Raw genomic sequence first — 17,496 nt, 5'->3', positions numbered from 1 at the left:
CTCTTTGCTGTTCGTGATCATACAGAGTAACACTACACGTTATGTGGTCAATTTAGGCAAAACATCAACAAAAGAAGATCTCGCTAAACAAAGTCACCTTTCTAAGAAAATGACTAGCGATATCTTGATGATCATCCATGGTCAACGTAATCATGGTAATATAGCTGGCTAATCTATGAAAGCTTAGGAATGGAGAAGAATATGAACTACTTGGAAATATGAAATGCTACTGTATGCTAATTACACCCGCAATGAGTGTACGCACTTTTGATTTATTACCATGATTACCCAGTAGCCTACGGTGGATGTATACGACAAAGTAACACTCCCACCATATAGATAGTACGCTCCTATAAAGTTCGCCATACCATATTGACAGATTTGGCCTCTCAAGAACCACTGAACCAAAACTAGGGATATTAGTACTTTTTATATTTATATTATTTTCAAGTAGATTCAAATAATTATGTGACACAATCTGATGGATTGAGACCAAAGTTGGCTTTAAGTAATTTAGGCAAAAATAGGGAGCAAAAAACAAAGAAAAACACAAGAAAATTGACATTCACAAAGTTCATAACTTTGACACCATGCATTCTAGAGATTTAGGGATTTCAGTATCAGTAAGCTTCTATGTACTGAGCACCAAGGCCCACATCTAAATTAAGCTGACCAGGGGACACTTTTCTTCAGAAACTGGCCCCTGGTCACTACACCCAAAAATTCAATTCCATAGCCATTAATGCATGATGAACTTATCTAAAACAAATATTTGCCCCTTGTTGATTAGCAATTGTAGGAATATCTTAAAAGAGAAGGATAAGGCGATGAAAAAAGAAACCAAAAAAATAACCACAATCTGTATAATTATAATTTGTAATTTGAGAAAATAAAAAAAAAAATTGTCCCTGGAATTTCTGAAATTTGGGTCGGCATTCATATCGTTATGAATACGGCAGAGTGACGAATCCGTAAAATCGCTGTTCTGAGTAAACGGCGTTTGAAAATATTGGTACCATTCCATCGGCCCTTCTAAAATATGAGAACATTCGTGAGCACTCATTTGAAATGTATATTATAGAAGTGAATGTACCCTCATTATTTGCAATATTCGCAAGTTCTGAAACAATCGATACTTTCCTCAAAACAGGTATTTACAGCTATTCGGCTTTATGCTAAATCCAAAAAGTGTCAACCGCTCGCAAAGAGATGTATATGGGGACGAATCCGCATTCAACTACGTGTAAACTATAGCACTCATCCTTGATTTGGGGATTTTATGTTAAAATTGCTGGTTGTCCTAAGGCTATAGCTCCTAAACTTGGTATATAAGTTATAATTAGTCATCCGTAATATTTAGTGAAAACTCCAGTTGAAATCAAGAATTTTTTAGAGTAGATATAACAATATTGGCCTATATTTTGTGTATAATTTTCTGTGATTTCCCAATTTTTGACGGCGCTCTGACATAATTACGCCATAGCGATATCATGGTGGGAATGTCTGCACTTATTTTGCTATCACTGGATAGAAGATACCTATAGCTACCCATTGGTATCAAAAATAACAGTATATGACATGTAATATAAAAAATTCCGAGTTTCCAGCTATACTATACAATTTATCAGCCTGTTTTGTACAGCTAAGTATACGATTCGTCTTTTGGTCAAATTCATTCATCGCACTTTGGCGCGATTCGTCCAAATCACAATTTCAATATCCACGTCGGGAAGTAAGCTTTATCATTAATTTTTGGTGGAAATGAAAGATCGCCTGATACATAATCACAAGCATACAGTAACTCATTTTGCTCAAAATGCTCGATTCGTCACTCTGCCGAATTCATAACGATATGTACAGAAAAATTTTGTCCCCAATTTGTTCAAAATCTGGGTCGTTCGGGCCTGTAGAACAGGGTTTTCGTTTTTTGTCGCCTAAGTCTTACAATGCATTTTTTTCATTTGAACAATTGACAAAAAGGAAGAAAAGAGTACCATGAGTAGTGGTAAAACTGTGAGGCTCCATTCCGTTGGATGTATAGCTGCAATATTAGTGTCTGTATGGACAACTGCTCCTAAATTGAGTGAAATGACAAATTGTACTCTTTTTATATAGTTCATTTTGGGTCATATGACTTGCTGAGCATGTTAGCACTGCTATTATATTCTTTACAGAAATGCAAAAACTAAATTTTTGATAATTTTTTGATTTTGCGAATCACTGATGATGGCATCTATACGGCCATGCAAGAGTATGATCAAAACAAAGGAACAAGAAATGAAGAGGATACTGTGGGTCAATGTCATCTAAAATTATTAGGATAATGAATTTGACACTTTACAAGTTGCTGCATGTTGGAAATATATCAATCATATAATCCCATAATGATACTACACAAAGCACAATCAATGAAATAAGATAACTAAATTTTTTTAAATGCCCCAAAACGGCCAAATTGGTCAATGTCTTATTGCGTTGTGGAGACCACCGCACAACCGTGCAAGTTCCAGCATGTCAGCAAGATCACGTTAAACATGATCCTTTTTATGTTATACAAATTACACAATCCTGCACACGTGGCATATATCAGGAATGGTTCATTTGATTGCTGGCATGAGTGCTAGACCATAATTATATTAATGACAAAACCACCGAGTAAACGTTTTGCTTCGTTTACCAAGGAAATATGGTCGTGGTGATTGCCGATCTTGAGCCAGGGCGAAGGACGACCAAATGTAATTTGATGAGATCTTCATCTTGCATGATATTATGAAATTATAGCCTGAACATTTTATTTGTTTAATATAGTCATTCCATATGATAATAGCCATCAATTCTAGAAAGATAATTGGATTTATTTTTTGAAGAAACTATTTCTTTCTTGTAAATCAATGTTGCGCAAGTATACAATCGATTTTCTGTACAAAATAGCCTTGTCTAGCTGCACCGCCAAATGATCAATAATTATATATAGGCTAATTTGATCACAATATCTAATGTCTATTTCATAAAACACTGCCAATAACTCCTTCTGTAAGCTAGGGCTGTATTAAGCATGGTAAGTGTAAACCACCTTCTCCCAGCGTGGACTACCAAAGTTAACCATACTTTCCAATTTCTACAGCAGAGAATTTACAAGTTAGACAGGGGACCGGGAGAGGGAAAGGCTCCGATTTCCAAATTGATATAAAAACTTCTGATTTTCACAACTGGGTGGTGATTCCCTACCTGCTGTACAAAAGTGGGACCCTTTTGTGTATATGTGGTATATGCATGGAACTAGAACAGATTCAAAATCTGCTTGTCTCTAAAAGTCATGGACAAACCACAAGAGAAATTAGTACAGCTATTAAAAATCCAACTTTCGTTCTGTAAATGAACAGATACTGAGTAAACCCACGGAATGTCCTTTGAAACCAACCATCCCAGTAGTAAGATACTGAGAGGATGAGTTAATTAGTCATATCCTCCAGTGTCTATTGACACAATACCATGGTAATAACATGTTGCATCCTTTTGCTTAACAACAGATATACATAACATATAGGATGAGTTTATTTGGATTCCGGTTTCTATGTGCAAGTATGCCTATCCCCCATGTTAAACTCATGCAAAAAATTGGACTGTTGGGTTGGACAGTTAGTTATAAAGTGCTGCTTGAATTGGTTGAATCTATGCTTGAAATTTAGGTTTGTCCATCATTTTGATAGAATTGTCCATTTCTACAATGATCATGACCAGTGTCAGCATCACTTTCTGTGCAGAGGTGTTTTTTCCAGGGGACAAAAATAAATCCTGAAATTGAACAGCAATAAAAGTGAAAAATATTAATAACACTAAAAATAAACCTTTTTATAAATTTTTAGTTGAATAGTCAATAAAGAGTGTAAGGTGTGGAACTAAACCATGTTAAAGCCTTAATGTACGATCCTATAATATGAAATTTGTTAATTTTTTTCAAACCTGATTTTTTTGCATATTTGTAATGTTTACACATGTCCTAACTTGCACCTAAATGGAATCAGCCAAATTTGTTGTCTATGTAGGTCAACAGAGCAAAGTTCAACATATTATCATAATTTAAAAAATTATGATAATATGTCCTCTCATAGAACTGCATGTTAAATGGCCAAAAAAACTAGTGGGGTTTCATTCACTTTACCTTGTTATTTCAACTTAAAATGGACAGCAATCCTTCCTGGCAGTTATTACTAATACTATTTCAACATTTTGAATAAAGAATAACAAAATTAAAATTTGACAGAAATCGTACATTAAGGCTTTAAATGACAAGTACACACCTCCACAATATCAGTAAGAAACTTTTAGCCATGCCATAGAGAATGTGCATAGACAGTAATCGGTAACTGTTTTAATCTTCAGGTATTTTCATCAAATCTTGCCTTGAAAGTCGGCTTACCCCTCTTATCCATGATTGCTTTTTATTATATGTCAACCATTTCCAAGATATTTGATATAGGGCAACTGTTTTTTTTCTCTACTCTTCCCTAGAAAAATCATTATAATACCAAATCTACACACCATGGAATTCACCATATCACGTCCAAGCTCACATTGGGCGCCCCATTCCTTTTTTAAAGGATTTTTTTTCTTACTCCATATCCTACTGAATGTACATCACCAAGACATTAAACATGAAAACTAATTACACACACTCATTCACACTCATGGCATTGAAATACGCATGTACACCATGTGTGTACTTGAATACCGGCAAAATGAAACAACCGGAATCGGAAGCGGAATTGAAGACGACGTACGTATGGATGTAATAAGGTAGATGCACTTTCAAGTTCAGTCAGAGCAATTATTGTATCAAGATATTGTAATCTCTTCTATGTTACAAGTTTATGGTAGCTTTACACTAAGACCAAGAAAAAAAATTGTGTTGCCCTCAAGTGGACAAATGGGAAATTTGGGTCGGTCAGTGGATAATGGTTTTTCCAATTGGGAAATTTGTCAATTTTGATTGCTGGATACTTTTTAGATAATCAATTTAAGACTAGTCTTTCAATAAAATATTAATTTAAAAAAAATAAAATTGCGGCCCTGATTTTTCAGGATTTGCAGTGGAGCACATAAATATCATAGTTGTCATTTTTAATATTAATAGTTTAGCATGATTTTAATTATTATTCTGTAAATAATGTTGACACAAAAAGTATGTACAAAAAAACCCCCACAAATTAATGTTATCTAAAACTTTCTGCGGTTATGGTGCATCGTCGTCCGATCACTGGTTGTCACCATAAACCACAACATTTTTACAAGACCAACTTGGTACCAGGTAGCATCATCAGGCCAAAAAAATATTATATATTTTTTTTTAAACCTTCAGTTCTTAAAAATCCCCTCAAATTTTAAATAATGCTTCTTCAATTAGGGGACAATTTTGACTGCTGGATACCTATTAGACATCAATTAAAGACTAGTCTTACAATAAAATATTAATTTAAATTAAAAAACATTGATTTTTTTTAACAAATCTGTAAAAATCATCATTCAGAAAAAAAATGCGACCCTGATTTTTCAGGATTTAGGGTCGGACAGTTGAGGGCAACACAACAAATTTTTTTTTTTGCCTCATCAAGGCACAATGAGCCAAAATGACATCATCTCCAATGCCACAGTTCATTCACCTTTATTCAACAATGGCAACTCAAACATTGACTTCAACTTGTAGGGTATGAGTTGTTGTACCCAACACAATGCTAAGTTCATTTTATGACTGTATAAATATATTGGAGTTGAAGAACTGTTTCCTGTCAGATGAGAATGTATGAGACAAGATTGGAGTAGAGAATTACTTGTGTGGGTGTATTTTGTCCTGTGTAATTAAACCAAGACTCATGGCAAATGGTTAACTTATAATGTCCCAATTGATGGAATGCTTTATTTTAAGGGTAGAACAGGAAAAAGACGGAGGAGTGTTTACAGAAATTCATGGAATAAATTTGGGAACAATGACGTAAGAAGAGAGGGAGGGGCAGACTACCCCTTCCCACCCATGTGGCAAATAGTATTCCTTGATGCAAATATTACCAAAATTCAAGTGCTCCTTTACATCAACTACAGCAGGGCCGTAGCAAGGTTAAAAAATGTGGGGCGGCCATCACAAATGTGGGGCGGCCAATTTACAAATATATGCCCAAATTGAAATAGAGATATAAAGAAAAAAAAAAATAAAAAAAAGTGGGAAATTGCTATCTACTGATGATAGCAGATTGCTATCTACTGAAGATAGCAGATTGCTATCTACTGAAGATTTGCTATCTACTGAAGATAGCAGATTGCTATCTACTGAAGATAGCAGATTGCTATCTACCGAAGATAGCAGATTGCTATCTACCGAAGATAGCAGATTGCTATCTACTGAAGATAGCAGATTGCTATATACTGAAGATATCCAGCATCCATCATCATCAATGTCACCATCGTCATCATAAACATCACCATCATCTTTGTTGTCAATTAATAAGACAATCTACAGATACAATCATTGTAGTATTCACAATTCAGTAGACAGCAAAATATACCAATTTATAACATACACCCCCCCCCCCACACACCCCCACCCACTTGATAAGTTTTTAACATAAAACTTCAAACACTTGTTACAAAATAAATAAAAACTATTTGTAAAAAAAAAATATGACATTAAATATAACTTACAATGGCACATCGATGTGGAACTGTTCCACCCACGGCATCCTATCCGCTAAAATCACAACTTTGGTATATCCATTGGTGACAAGCAAAAACTCAACGGTTCTATGCTAAAAAAATACATCACTTTTGTGTAGATTCACTACAACACAGTTACAGTTATATCTCTGTGTTTATCATCACTGTATGGCTATGCAAGATAGCATCCTTAACACTTGCAAGATATCATCCTTGCTAATACTGAAGTAACACCACATGTTTCCTCCACCACCATGCATCTTAGCTACCAAGCTGGTCTTATCATCCAGTATTGGTATGATACACTTTAACCGTTTGAGGACCACCATGGGTTCTAACACCAGGTTGCTAGATGCCATACAAACCAGTTTTCTCTAGCACTTTAAACATCTGATAGCACTGAGGGGGAAAATTAACAAGCCAATGGTTGGTGCATCCACGGCATCTATAGTGTGGACATGGAGGCATGGAATTCTCATGCTGTGGTGGCGTTTCAAGGCTGCATTCAAGTAATCAATATACAGAGGAAGAAAGGGATGCCCTACATGCATCAGTACCGCTAACGCTATGTGTACCAAGTAGCTCCAAGTCCCAACATGCTTAGTCTTGGCTTTTGGGGCTGGTTATAATACCCTACATGCATCAGTACCGCTAACGCTATGTGTACCAAGTAGCTCCAAGTCCCAACATGCTTAGTCTTGGCTTTTGGGGCTGGTTATAATACCCTACATGCATCAGTACCGCTAACGCTATGTGTACCAAGTAGCTCCAAGTCCCAACATGCTTAGTTTTGGCTCTTAGGACTGATGCCCTACAAGCATCAGTACCGCTAACGCTATGTGTACCACCAGCTGAGTAACTCCAAGTCCCAACATGCTTAGTCTTGGCTCTTGAGGCTGGTTATAATGCCCTACATGCATCAGTACTGCTATATTAATGCTATGTGTCCCAAGTAGCTTCAAGTCAAGTCCCAATATGCTTAGTCTTGGCTCCAGGTGCTGGTTATAATGCCCTACATGCATCTATACCGCTATGTTAACGCTATGTGCACAAAGTACCTCCAAGTCCCAATTTTCATAGCCTTTGCTCTTTGGGCTGCCCTATGCATCAGTTCAGTACATCTATGTGTACCAAGTAGCTCAACTCCAAGTCCCAACTTGCTTAATCTTAGCTCTTGTTGCTGGTTATGAATGCTCATGCATCAGTTCAGTACAGCTATGTAACACTGTGTGTACCAAGTAGTCCCAACTTGCTCAGCCAAAGACATTTATGCCATCAACTAAAAGCTATATTTAAAGACCACAAATTACTATCTACTGAAGATAACAGGTTGCTATCTACTGAAGATAGCAGATTACCATCTACTGATGATAGCAGATTGTTATCTACTGAAGATAGCAGATTGCTATCTACTGAAGATAGCAGATTGCTATCTACCAAAGATAGCAGATTACTATTTACTGAAGATAGCAGATTGCTATCTACTGAAGATAGCAGATTGCTATTTACTGAAGATAGCAGATTTCTATCTACTGAAGATAGCCATAAAATGTAATTAAATTTTTAACTTTTGTATTATTCTGTTACCACAATATTGAAAAATAAGTAATACAAAATAAAGGTATGTTTATGTTGGCAATAAAGCACAATATAAAGTGGTTAAAATAGCGAAAAACGAGTCGTATGTCAAATGAAAAATTTGACCGATAGTGTAGGGCTTCATTGCTCATTATTGATCTGTGTTCACTATGCATGACCTGTGCGTTCAGGCTTTAATAATTTGATAGGGTCCTTTTCACTAAAAAGGTTTCCATATGAGATTGCTATCTACTGAAGATAGCAGATTGCTATCTAAGCCTACTGAAGATAGCAGATTGCTGTCAACTGAAGATAGCAGATTGCAAGATACTGAATATAGCAGATTGCAAGATGATATGTTCATAATTTTTGATAAAAAGTGCATATTTTAAACACATATTGATAGAGTTGCAACTGCACAGAGTAGTCTAACCCAAACAAGACAAGTGTCATGAGTGTTGGGTTAGTCAGCATGCTGCATTGTATTATTATGAAGGTATTACACAGAACAAAGAGAAACATCACTACCTCCACCTCATCAACAGGTAGCAGCATAACCAGCCTTTTACTGTATATTTTGTGTCCTATTGTGGGGGGCAAAGCCAAATTTTCATCCCCATTTGTCAATTTTTGTCCCATTTTCAGTCATTTTAATACACTTAATTCTTTGTCATCTCCATTTTATCTCTGAAAATATTTAGGGGAGGGGGAGCATGTACCAGCTCCCCTGGCGTCCAGGATATTTTTCTTATGGGGGGCCTCAGCCCCTCTTTCAGATTTATGCGGGGGGTTTAAGGGCTAAAATCCTAATAATCCTAATTTTACATGATTTTTAACAAAGTGCGGGGAGGGGTGGGGGTTTCAGCACCCAAAGCCCCCTGGACACGCCACTGATCAACAGGTCATTTTAGCAAACATTTCAAGCTTATTCACTCACAATTAGCATTGATCAAAGTACCCTCAACCATTGCGCTTTGCACACATCAGAGAAAAAGCAGGTCTTCGCTAAAGACTACGACCATTTAGGTTGGTATTATGCACCGGATGTGTACAACTTAACCAAATCAAGTAGATGTTTCCAAATCTTGTTATAATTGCAATAACAAGAGGGAATATGGGAATAGCATTCATAACAAAATATCCATTTATATCAGGAGAGAAAAATTTAAAAACAATACTTGCGTTATTTTTACAATGTGTTGCATATTGATCAATATGCAATTCTGTTTTTGTAGAGTCAACATCAGGTGATTAAGAACTGGAAAGCACATCAAATAATGATATTGATATTTGGAGTAAATAAAGTGAAATTATTTGTCATATGCCTATATTTGATGGAATTTTAGGTATTTTGGGGACAAAAATGTATATCTTCAATACAAAAGGTAAAACTTTTCATATGATGGCCGGCTATTCACTTCAGTTACATACACTTTAATTAACATATCATTAGATTTATAAAGTTTACTTCGAGGACTGTTAAATGTCAAACATATAATTTTTTAATCATTTTTCATAAAATTTGTACTATCGCTATTTGTACTATCGCGAAAAAAAATCAACATTATTTGATATCATCAGGACATATTCCTTATATCTCATGTACTCACAGGTCCCACAAAAATACTGTGCAAATGTCTCTATCCGAGTCCTTAAAGCCATAATGTACGATCTTATAATATGAAATTGGTTATTTTTTTTCAAACCTGATTTTTTGCATATTTGTAATGTTTACACATGTCCCAACTTGCACCTAAATGGAATCGGCCAAATTTGTTGTCTTTGTAAGTCAACAGAGAAAAGTTCAACATATTATCATAATTTAAAAAATTATGATAATTTGTCCTCCCATAGAACTGCATGTTAAATGGCCAAAATAACCAGTGTGATTTCTTTCACTTTGGCTTGTTATTTCAACTTAAAATGGACAGCAACCCTTCTGGGCAGTTATTACTAATATTTTTTCAACATTTTGATTAAAGAATAACAAAATAAAAATTTGACGGAAATCGTACATTAAGGCTTTAATAAGACAGTTAAGCAGCCACGATAATAGGTGGGTTTTCATTTTACCTCATTATTTTCACCAGAAAACCTTCCTGACAGTTGTTAGTAATATAATAAAATATAATATCCTAATAATAAATAATAACAAAATCACATTTGACCAAAATTGTATATTATGGCCTTTATTTAAACTCAGGTTCTTATCAAATTTGCAAAATCTTCACACCTGAATTATATTGGAGTAGAGTACATAGCTTGAGCGCATTCCATGGTTGTCATCTTATAGCAAGGATATGTGAGTGTGATAATAACACTAGGCCAGATAATATGATACTTCCGGAATTATCCATCGCGCTCTATTATTGACTTGTCTGGATTCAAGGTTACCAAGCATTGACTATATTACTTGTGCTCTAATTAAAATAATCACTAAATTCATTTTTAGATGAACAAAAATATTCAAAATAAAATAGCAGTGTTTTTTGTATGGTGAATACAGATGGGAAGTAACCACTTCACAGGGAATATTTATTTATGGCCTGTATTTTATTTTTGAATATTATTTCTGTCAAGTATGAATCAACATGGTTATATATAGCCTCAGACATGAAATGTATTGTAACATGTAGGATGCTGTACAATTTATGAAACAACAATTTATGAAAAGGGCTTTATTTTTTCTCTTTTCCACTGTGCACACGCTTCGGTGCCAGTGCTTTTATTTTAAAAAAGAAAACAAAAGAACAATTGAGAAGAATCACAAAAATCATTAAAGATCACAAAGAATTACAAATGCAGCATTAATGACAAAGTGTTACTACTTTAAACTATACAATATATCAAGAATATTAATCAAAGAATCATGTTATCTGAAAACCAATCTTTACAAAGTAAACAGGATACAGGCATACCAAAAGAAATATTTAAAAATTGAACCTCCACTCTTTGAAATGGACAGAAAGTTTTCCCCTTTTTTTGGCAATAAAATACTCGGTCTGTCTGTTGTTTTTAATAAAAGCCTTACAACTCACAAAATTAGGTTTCTTTTTTTGAAATTTGCAAACATAAATAGAGTATTTTACACATTAAGTTAAGTATGTAATGAAATTATCTTTACAAATCCCAAAGATCATAATTATCAAAATTTGAAATGGAAAAAATCAATATCATGTTTATCTTGAATAATTTGAACAAAGTTATCCCAAATAGGTTTAGCATGATCACATTCACAAAAGATGTGAATAATTGATTTAGGAAATTTATTACAAAAACCACAAAGTGCTTTATTGTGGTATTTGGTATTTTACACTATTTTGGCCCATGATCGGGTGAATTTTGGTGAAAAGGGCTCCTTTCCTGTTTTCTGTACCTGTGCCCACCAGATTTTCTTATTCAGAGGGGCACTTTTTTTATTCATTTTTTTTTCAGGGGGCACTCTGCCCTCCCCTGGCTACTCTACTGCTCAATAGTCTTATTAGTTACACTGTTAATGTTAGATATGGTTTGAAAATGGGTGGAATAAAAAAAGGTTTTTTTACCTTGTTCAAGAAAAGTAGAATTTTTCAAAGCTGGGAGAATGGATAAATTTATTGCTTTTTATCTTTCAGACATACATATACATGTACACTAATGTTTAAAGAACTCTTGACATCACACTTTTATGGTATAAAAATGAACATAATTTTAAAGCTTCTTTTCTAATTTTTACAACTATTTCGAAATCTCAAAAAGTAAAATGTTCCTTGTTTTGATGGAATGTGTCACATGTAATAAACATGCTCCTATCGATAGCACATGTGATATTGCTACCAATGTGAACGTGACCTCAACTATCACTTTATTCATTCATTTGTCTCCTACTCTACTTCCGCCCAGAAGCACTCAATCTAATCAGCAAATAGCTAATGAGGCTAGCGATGGAGAGGAGAGGAGAGAGAGAGGAGAGGAGAGAGAGCGAGAGAGATATAAAGGGAGGGGGAGGAATGAGGGGAGAGAGGAAAGAGAGAAAGAGATAGAGTAAGGAAAGAGAGCAAGGTCTAGAATAGAGTGGCAAGTTTTCCGTGTCACAGAAAAACTGACAAATTCACAGAATTTAAGAAAAAAACGGAAAACACAGAAATTCACGGAAATTCCCTAAGAAAAATAAAAACGAATAAAAAATAATGAGATGTTAGGTTGAAATAATGAAAAAGAAGTCCGTCTTCAAAGATATCAGGCTTAAATCAACTAAAAAGATAATGGAAGCAACTTCTTTTTACCCCAAATGTGAACACGGAATTGAAATTAAATCACAGAATTTAGTATATAAAACCATGCACGGAAAATTGCGGAATTCAGTGTTTTAAATCACAGAAAACTTGCCACTCTAGTCTAGAACTACTTTATTTCAATTGATTACACCTTCAGAGGGGGCTGTATAAATGATGACACAGCTTGTAAAAAGTGTGATTTTCAAAGGGCATGCAGGAAAGATAATATTTGCAAAGTGTGAGTGAATGATGTTTGATGAGTTATCTCACTACGGAAAAGGGTCATCATATTTGTATGATACTTCCCAACAAATCATGATCACTTCACTGACATCCAAATGCATCAAACGTCTACCATGGTTTTTACCTTTATTTAAAATTGTTTTATACACGGGGGAGATTCTTAGTGGAAAGCTGGGCATGGAGATATGGAGGCAGTTAAGGCTTTAAGGTTTAGCTATGGGTCTCAAAATTCAGAAAATTGGTTTAGGGAAGGGATGCCTCCTAGGGATGGCTCCTGGGTGGTCGGTGTCGTAGGTGGGGGGGAGGGTAGTGAAAATGAAGGTATGGAGATGTGAAGCAGATTCAGGGTGCATTTTCAGCCAATTTGATTAGACTCTGCAGCTCTGGGTGCCATTGTCTGCCATAATGGTTTATTGATGGCCCTCAATTTCATGAAAATTTGGTTGATCAAGATGGGGGTGTTTTTTTCAAAGTTTTCTCGAAAAAAGTGCCAAATTTTTATTGTTTTTAGCAAAATTTGCAAAACATTTCCAAAAATTGTATAATTTCAGATCTGTTTTCGTCCAATTTGGTTTAAAGTCAGGTAGTTTTTCGAAGTCCCAGGCCCCCCCCCCCCCGCCCAGATCCTCACCCAATCAAGAATCACTATCCCTGGACTCTCTACATGTTTTTATCACCAATAATATCCTTATACTTAACCATAATATTAATAATCTGAATAATCAAATCTCTTGATACGTTTATGAGCTAGCCAAGTTCATTGATAGTTCATAATGAATTAGCTCGTTAACATGGCATGTTAACACAGGTGCGTTATCTGTCAAAGTACATATTAGCTCGTTAAGTTTGTTAGGCTTCTGATTACAGGTTAATTAAAACAAGTCAAGTTTTAATAGAGTTCAGGTGTGAAACTGTTCATTAGGCTGTAATAATGTTATTGTGTTGCCCAGAAGATATTATTTATTTTAATTTAGTGGAATTATGAAAGTGGGGCAGTCAGGTTTTTGTTAATTATTATGATTATTATTAATTTTGTCTATTTCCAACAAAAAAGTCAATTAAAAAAAAAAAAATTGTGGTGGCTATTATTGGTGCCAGTTATTTATTAATTTTTTCTGTAACAATTATTTAATTTTCAACATTTTTTGATACAAAATGGCTATGTACGGTTACTCTTTATTTTTGGTATATTTTAACTTTTCTTTAATATATTGATATAATTAACCAAACTAGGACAAACCATGTGCTTGGTTGCCTTTTTCTGACTACTAGACTAGCTGAGATTGTTTTATCATTTCAGAGTACATTTTAATCATTGTATTAGTGACCAATATATTAACATTAAATGTGATGCAACTGGGCCATACCGCTGATGAAATAAGCATGTTTTTTTTTGTTTTGTAATATTTCAGCAGATGGTACATTTTAGTATTATTTTGGTGTGATTTGAACTATTTTGAACAGTTTTACGGCTTCTTTTATTCGCAGAGCATTTTAAACAGCTGCACTGCATTATTATGGGTTAACAATGCTTTTAAATTTGCAGTTCTGATATTAAAGGAGTATTTTGTGATCCTAGCATCCCCCTAGGATCCCTCTTTTTGTGACATTTTTTAGTAGATATCCACAAAAAAGCTTATTCCTAAAATTTCAGTCAATTCCGATTTTGTGTTTGCGAGTTATGCATGATTATGTCATAAATTCTTGAAGAGATTTATCAAGATAGTTCGTACAGATTAGTAATATAAAATTTCTTGAAACATATCCAGTACTCACAAAGTTATGAACAATGAGGAGGGCGCCGCATTCAATCTAAGTCACGCCTATGACCACATCATCCAGAGCACATCTAGAAACACTCCATCTTCTAGAAACACCAGCAGTGCATCTGGAATCACTCATACGTGATCAAGAGACCACACCAGGTCTCGAAACGTCATAGCTCCATAAAAATGTGAGTACTGCATGTTTAAAGAAATTTTATATTGCTTAACCACTGTGTCATAATTTTGTTCTGGTGTACCAGATAAGAGAATGTACCGTATTGGTCCGAGTATAGTCCCACCCGTTTTTTATGTGAACATTTTTCACAATTGGGGGTGGGATTATACTCGGACTTTCAAAAAAAAATGCATTCAAATTCAATGCTTTTTGATATCATTAATAGAGTATGACATGAAGACAAATTATCAATTTTCATATTAAAAATACAAAGTATTTTGAAATTTTTTTTTTTTTTTTTTTTTATTTTTTAAAACAAAGGTTTATGAATTTTTTTTTTTTTTTCCAGGGACAGTTCACAAATATGTCGAAAAAAAAAAAAAACTTTTTTTTTTTTTTTTTTTTTTTTTTACAATTTCTAAAAAAAAAAAAAAAATGGGGGGTGGGATTATACTCGAACGTGGGACTATACTCGGACGAATACGGTAATTTAAATTTGATGATATTTTTGTTAAACAAATTAATCGGCAAGAAAGTTTACAATAGGTATAAAAATCTTTTTTGAGAATAGTGATGATGCTGTGGTTCACGAAATGCCTCTTTAAAATGTGTGAAAATAAAAACCTTGTGAAAAATTTCGAATACATTTATTTTTGCGATTGGGAGTGAAAGACACATTTTTTGGTGATTGTTACTTCAAGAATGTCCAGTTTTGCCCTATACTTGCAATCTGAACATATATTTGTGAGGTGTTAAATTTACGGATGTAACTCCATTAGCGAAATCAGCGAAAATAAAACAATCACGAAAGTTACCACTTATACAGTACATTAAACCATCATTTTGTAGTCTCATTGTTGGCAACTCTATTTTCTTCAATCTTAATGAAATGTGAGTCAGAAAGTAAACCTAATAGTTAGACTACTTCCGATTCATGCAGTCACTCTGCAATTTAATTCATCACGGATGTGAAGCAGGCTATTTATCTAAATGAAAATAGCCTCATGTCTATTACCTTCACCATGTTGCAAAATTGGGAAAAATGAAATATGCATCGACTAAATCATAATGGAAGAAATATAAATTGTTTATCAATGCCAAATAATTTTCCGTTGTATGATGTTGAACATATTGAACAGGATATTGAACACATACTTTGTACTTTTTTGAAGTTTTTCATAGCAGTAGCTATATGAATTTAATTCCTACATGATGGGTATGGCCAGATTCAAGTGATGGGCAAATATTGGTTAGCATGGAGTTACACATACATTTTGACCTTTTGTAACTTTTCCACCATTTTATGAGAAACTGACTTTTTTGAGAACATTCCTTTGAAATTGTAATGTAACCACTTCTCACAATATCACATCCAAAAATTGCAATTTCAAAAAAAGATTTCATAAATACCATGGCTTTCTGATAACTTTTTCATAATTTGTACTTTTTTCTGCAAAAATGAAACCAGACAGTAGCGGAAATTACCTTAAAATCTAAGCTATATCTCCGTCAGCTCAGCAAGCAATATGTTAAAGCATCCATTCATCCTTCCAACCATGATATTTCCTCACATACCTTCATTTCATCAGCTTCATTCAGAAAAAAATTCATTCTCTCATACCACTGCATACCCATTAAAACAAGACATTTCCGGTCCTCGTTGATGAGAGTCAATACTAGAAAACACAAATAGTTGTGCAAAGTGTTTCTAGATTTTAATTTTGAGAAAATGTTATATAATCTCATTCACTGCATTTTACAATTTGAAAAAGAAACCAAAAACAAACAAACATGGTGCTCTTTCTTTAAGATTTTGAATCAAATATTATTATTTTATTGTATCATATATAAAATGTAAAGTTAGATAATAGATACAACCAGTATACCATGTAAAATTACACAAATTGAGCACTAACAATTCAAGGAACACAATTTCAAACATACTCTCAAAATTTACTTACAAAATCATTAAAATGATGATGGCATTATAGACTTGTACAAGTCTTCCACAAATTCATTTCAAAAATTCCTCCAATTCATAATTTTCAATGTCTAGCCTCATAGCTTCTAACCTATCAAATTTGGAAACACATAATTACTTTCACAAAGAATCCTGTATATCCCTGTTGTTACTAATGCTTGCCCAAGTTATCCATGTTTTTAAAATTCAATAGTCAGGATTCACAAGTTTACAAAAGGCAGTGGCGTAGCATGGGTCATCACATTGGGGGGGCACTGGGTCTGATGGGGGGGGCACGGGTCTGATTGGGGGCACAAGCCATTTTTTGGCAATTTTCCTATGGGATTTTCTAATTTTGTGATTGATTGGGGTGGGGGCACGTGCCCCCTGTGCCCCTATTCTTGAGTGCTGCAACAAAAACAAATTTGGGTCAACAATTAACAATTTTAGTCTTTCAGTGGTACGATTTGGAACCCCTGGTACGGTGGTCCCAGTATGTCCCTGAACATACTGTATTTACTCTATTAGTCACCCCCTCTAATAAACACCCGGATAAACTCCCCAACATTTTTTTAAACTAAAATGTTTAAAAATGCTGAAATTTCCATGCTGTCTTGCATATTTAAATAAGTTCATGGCCCGTGGAAGGTTTATATATATTAGACTATAGTCATTGGTGTGTATTACGCGCCAACGTGCACATTTAAGCGCTCCCAATTTGGTGCACACTTTTGTTGAATTTGGGATTCTTCTTCTTCTCTTTGCTAAAAAAGTGGGGGGATGCCACCCCCAGCTTCCCATGAATTTAGCTTA

The 17,496-nt window shown here is 34.5% G+C and overlaps 1 protein-coding gene across 1 annotated transcript in view; it reads right to left on the bottom strand.

Moving 5' to 3' along the window:
• The window catches only part of LOC140142489 (uncharacterized), a 75,180-nt gene extending 68,138 nt beyond the window's left edge, over positions 1–7,042 (bottom strand). Inside the window, exon 1 of the mRNA XM_072164474.1 lies at positions 6,694–7,042. Coding sequence (XP_072020575.1) covers positions 6,694–6,731 — 38 coding nt within the window. The 5' untranslated portion in view covers positions 6,732–7,042. The remainder of the gene's footprint in view (positions 1–6,693) is intronic.
• Positions 7,043–17,496: the final 10,454 nt, after the last annotated feature.

The sequence above is a fragment of the Amphiura filiformis genome, chromosome 20 (assembly GCF_039555335.1).
Source record: "Amphiura filiformis chromosome 20, Afil_fr2py, whole genome shotgun sequence".
NCBI lineage: Eukaryota > Metazoa > Echinodermata > Ophiuroidea > Amphilepidida > Amphiuridae > Amphiura > Amphiura filiformis.
The sequence above is the reverse complement of the archived record's forward strand: the minus strand, read 5'-3'. Positions and strand labels throughout refer to the sequence as shown.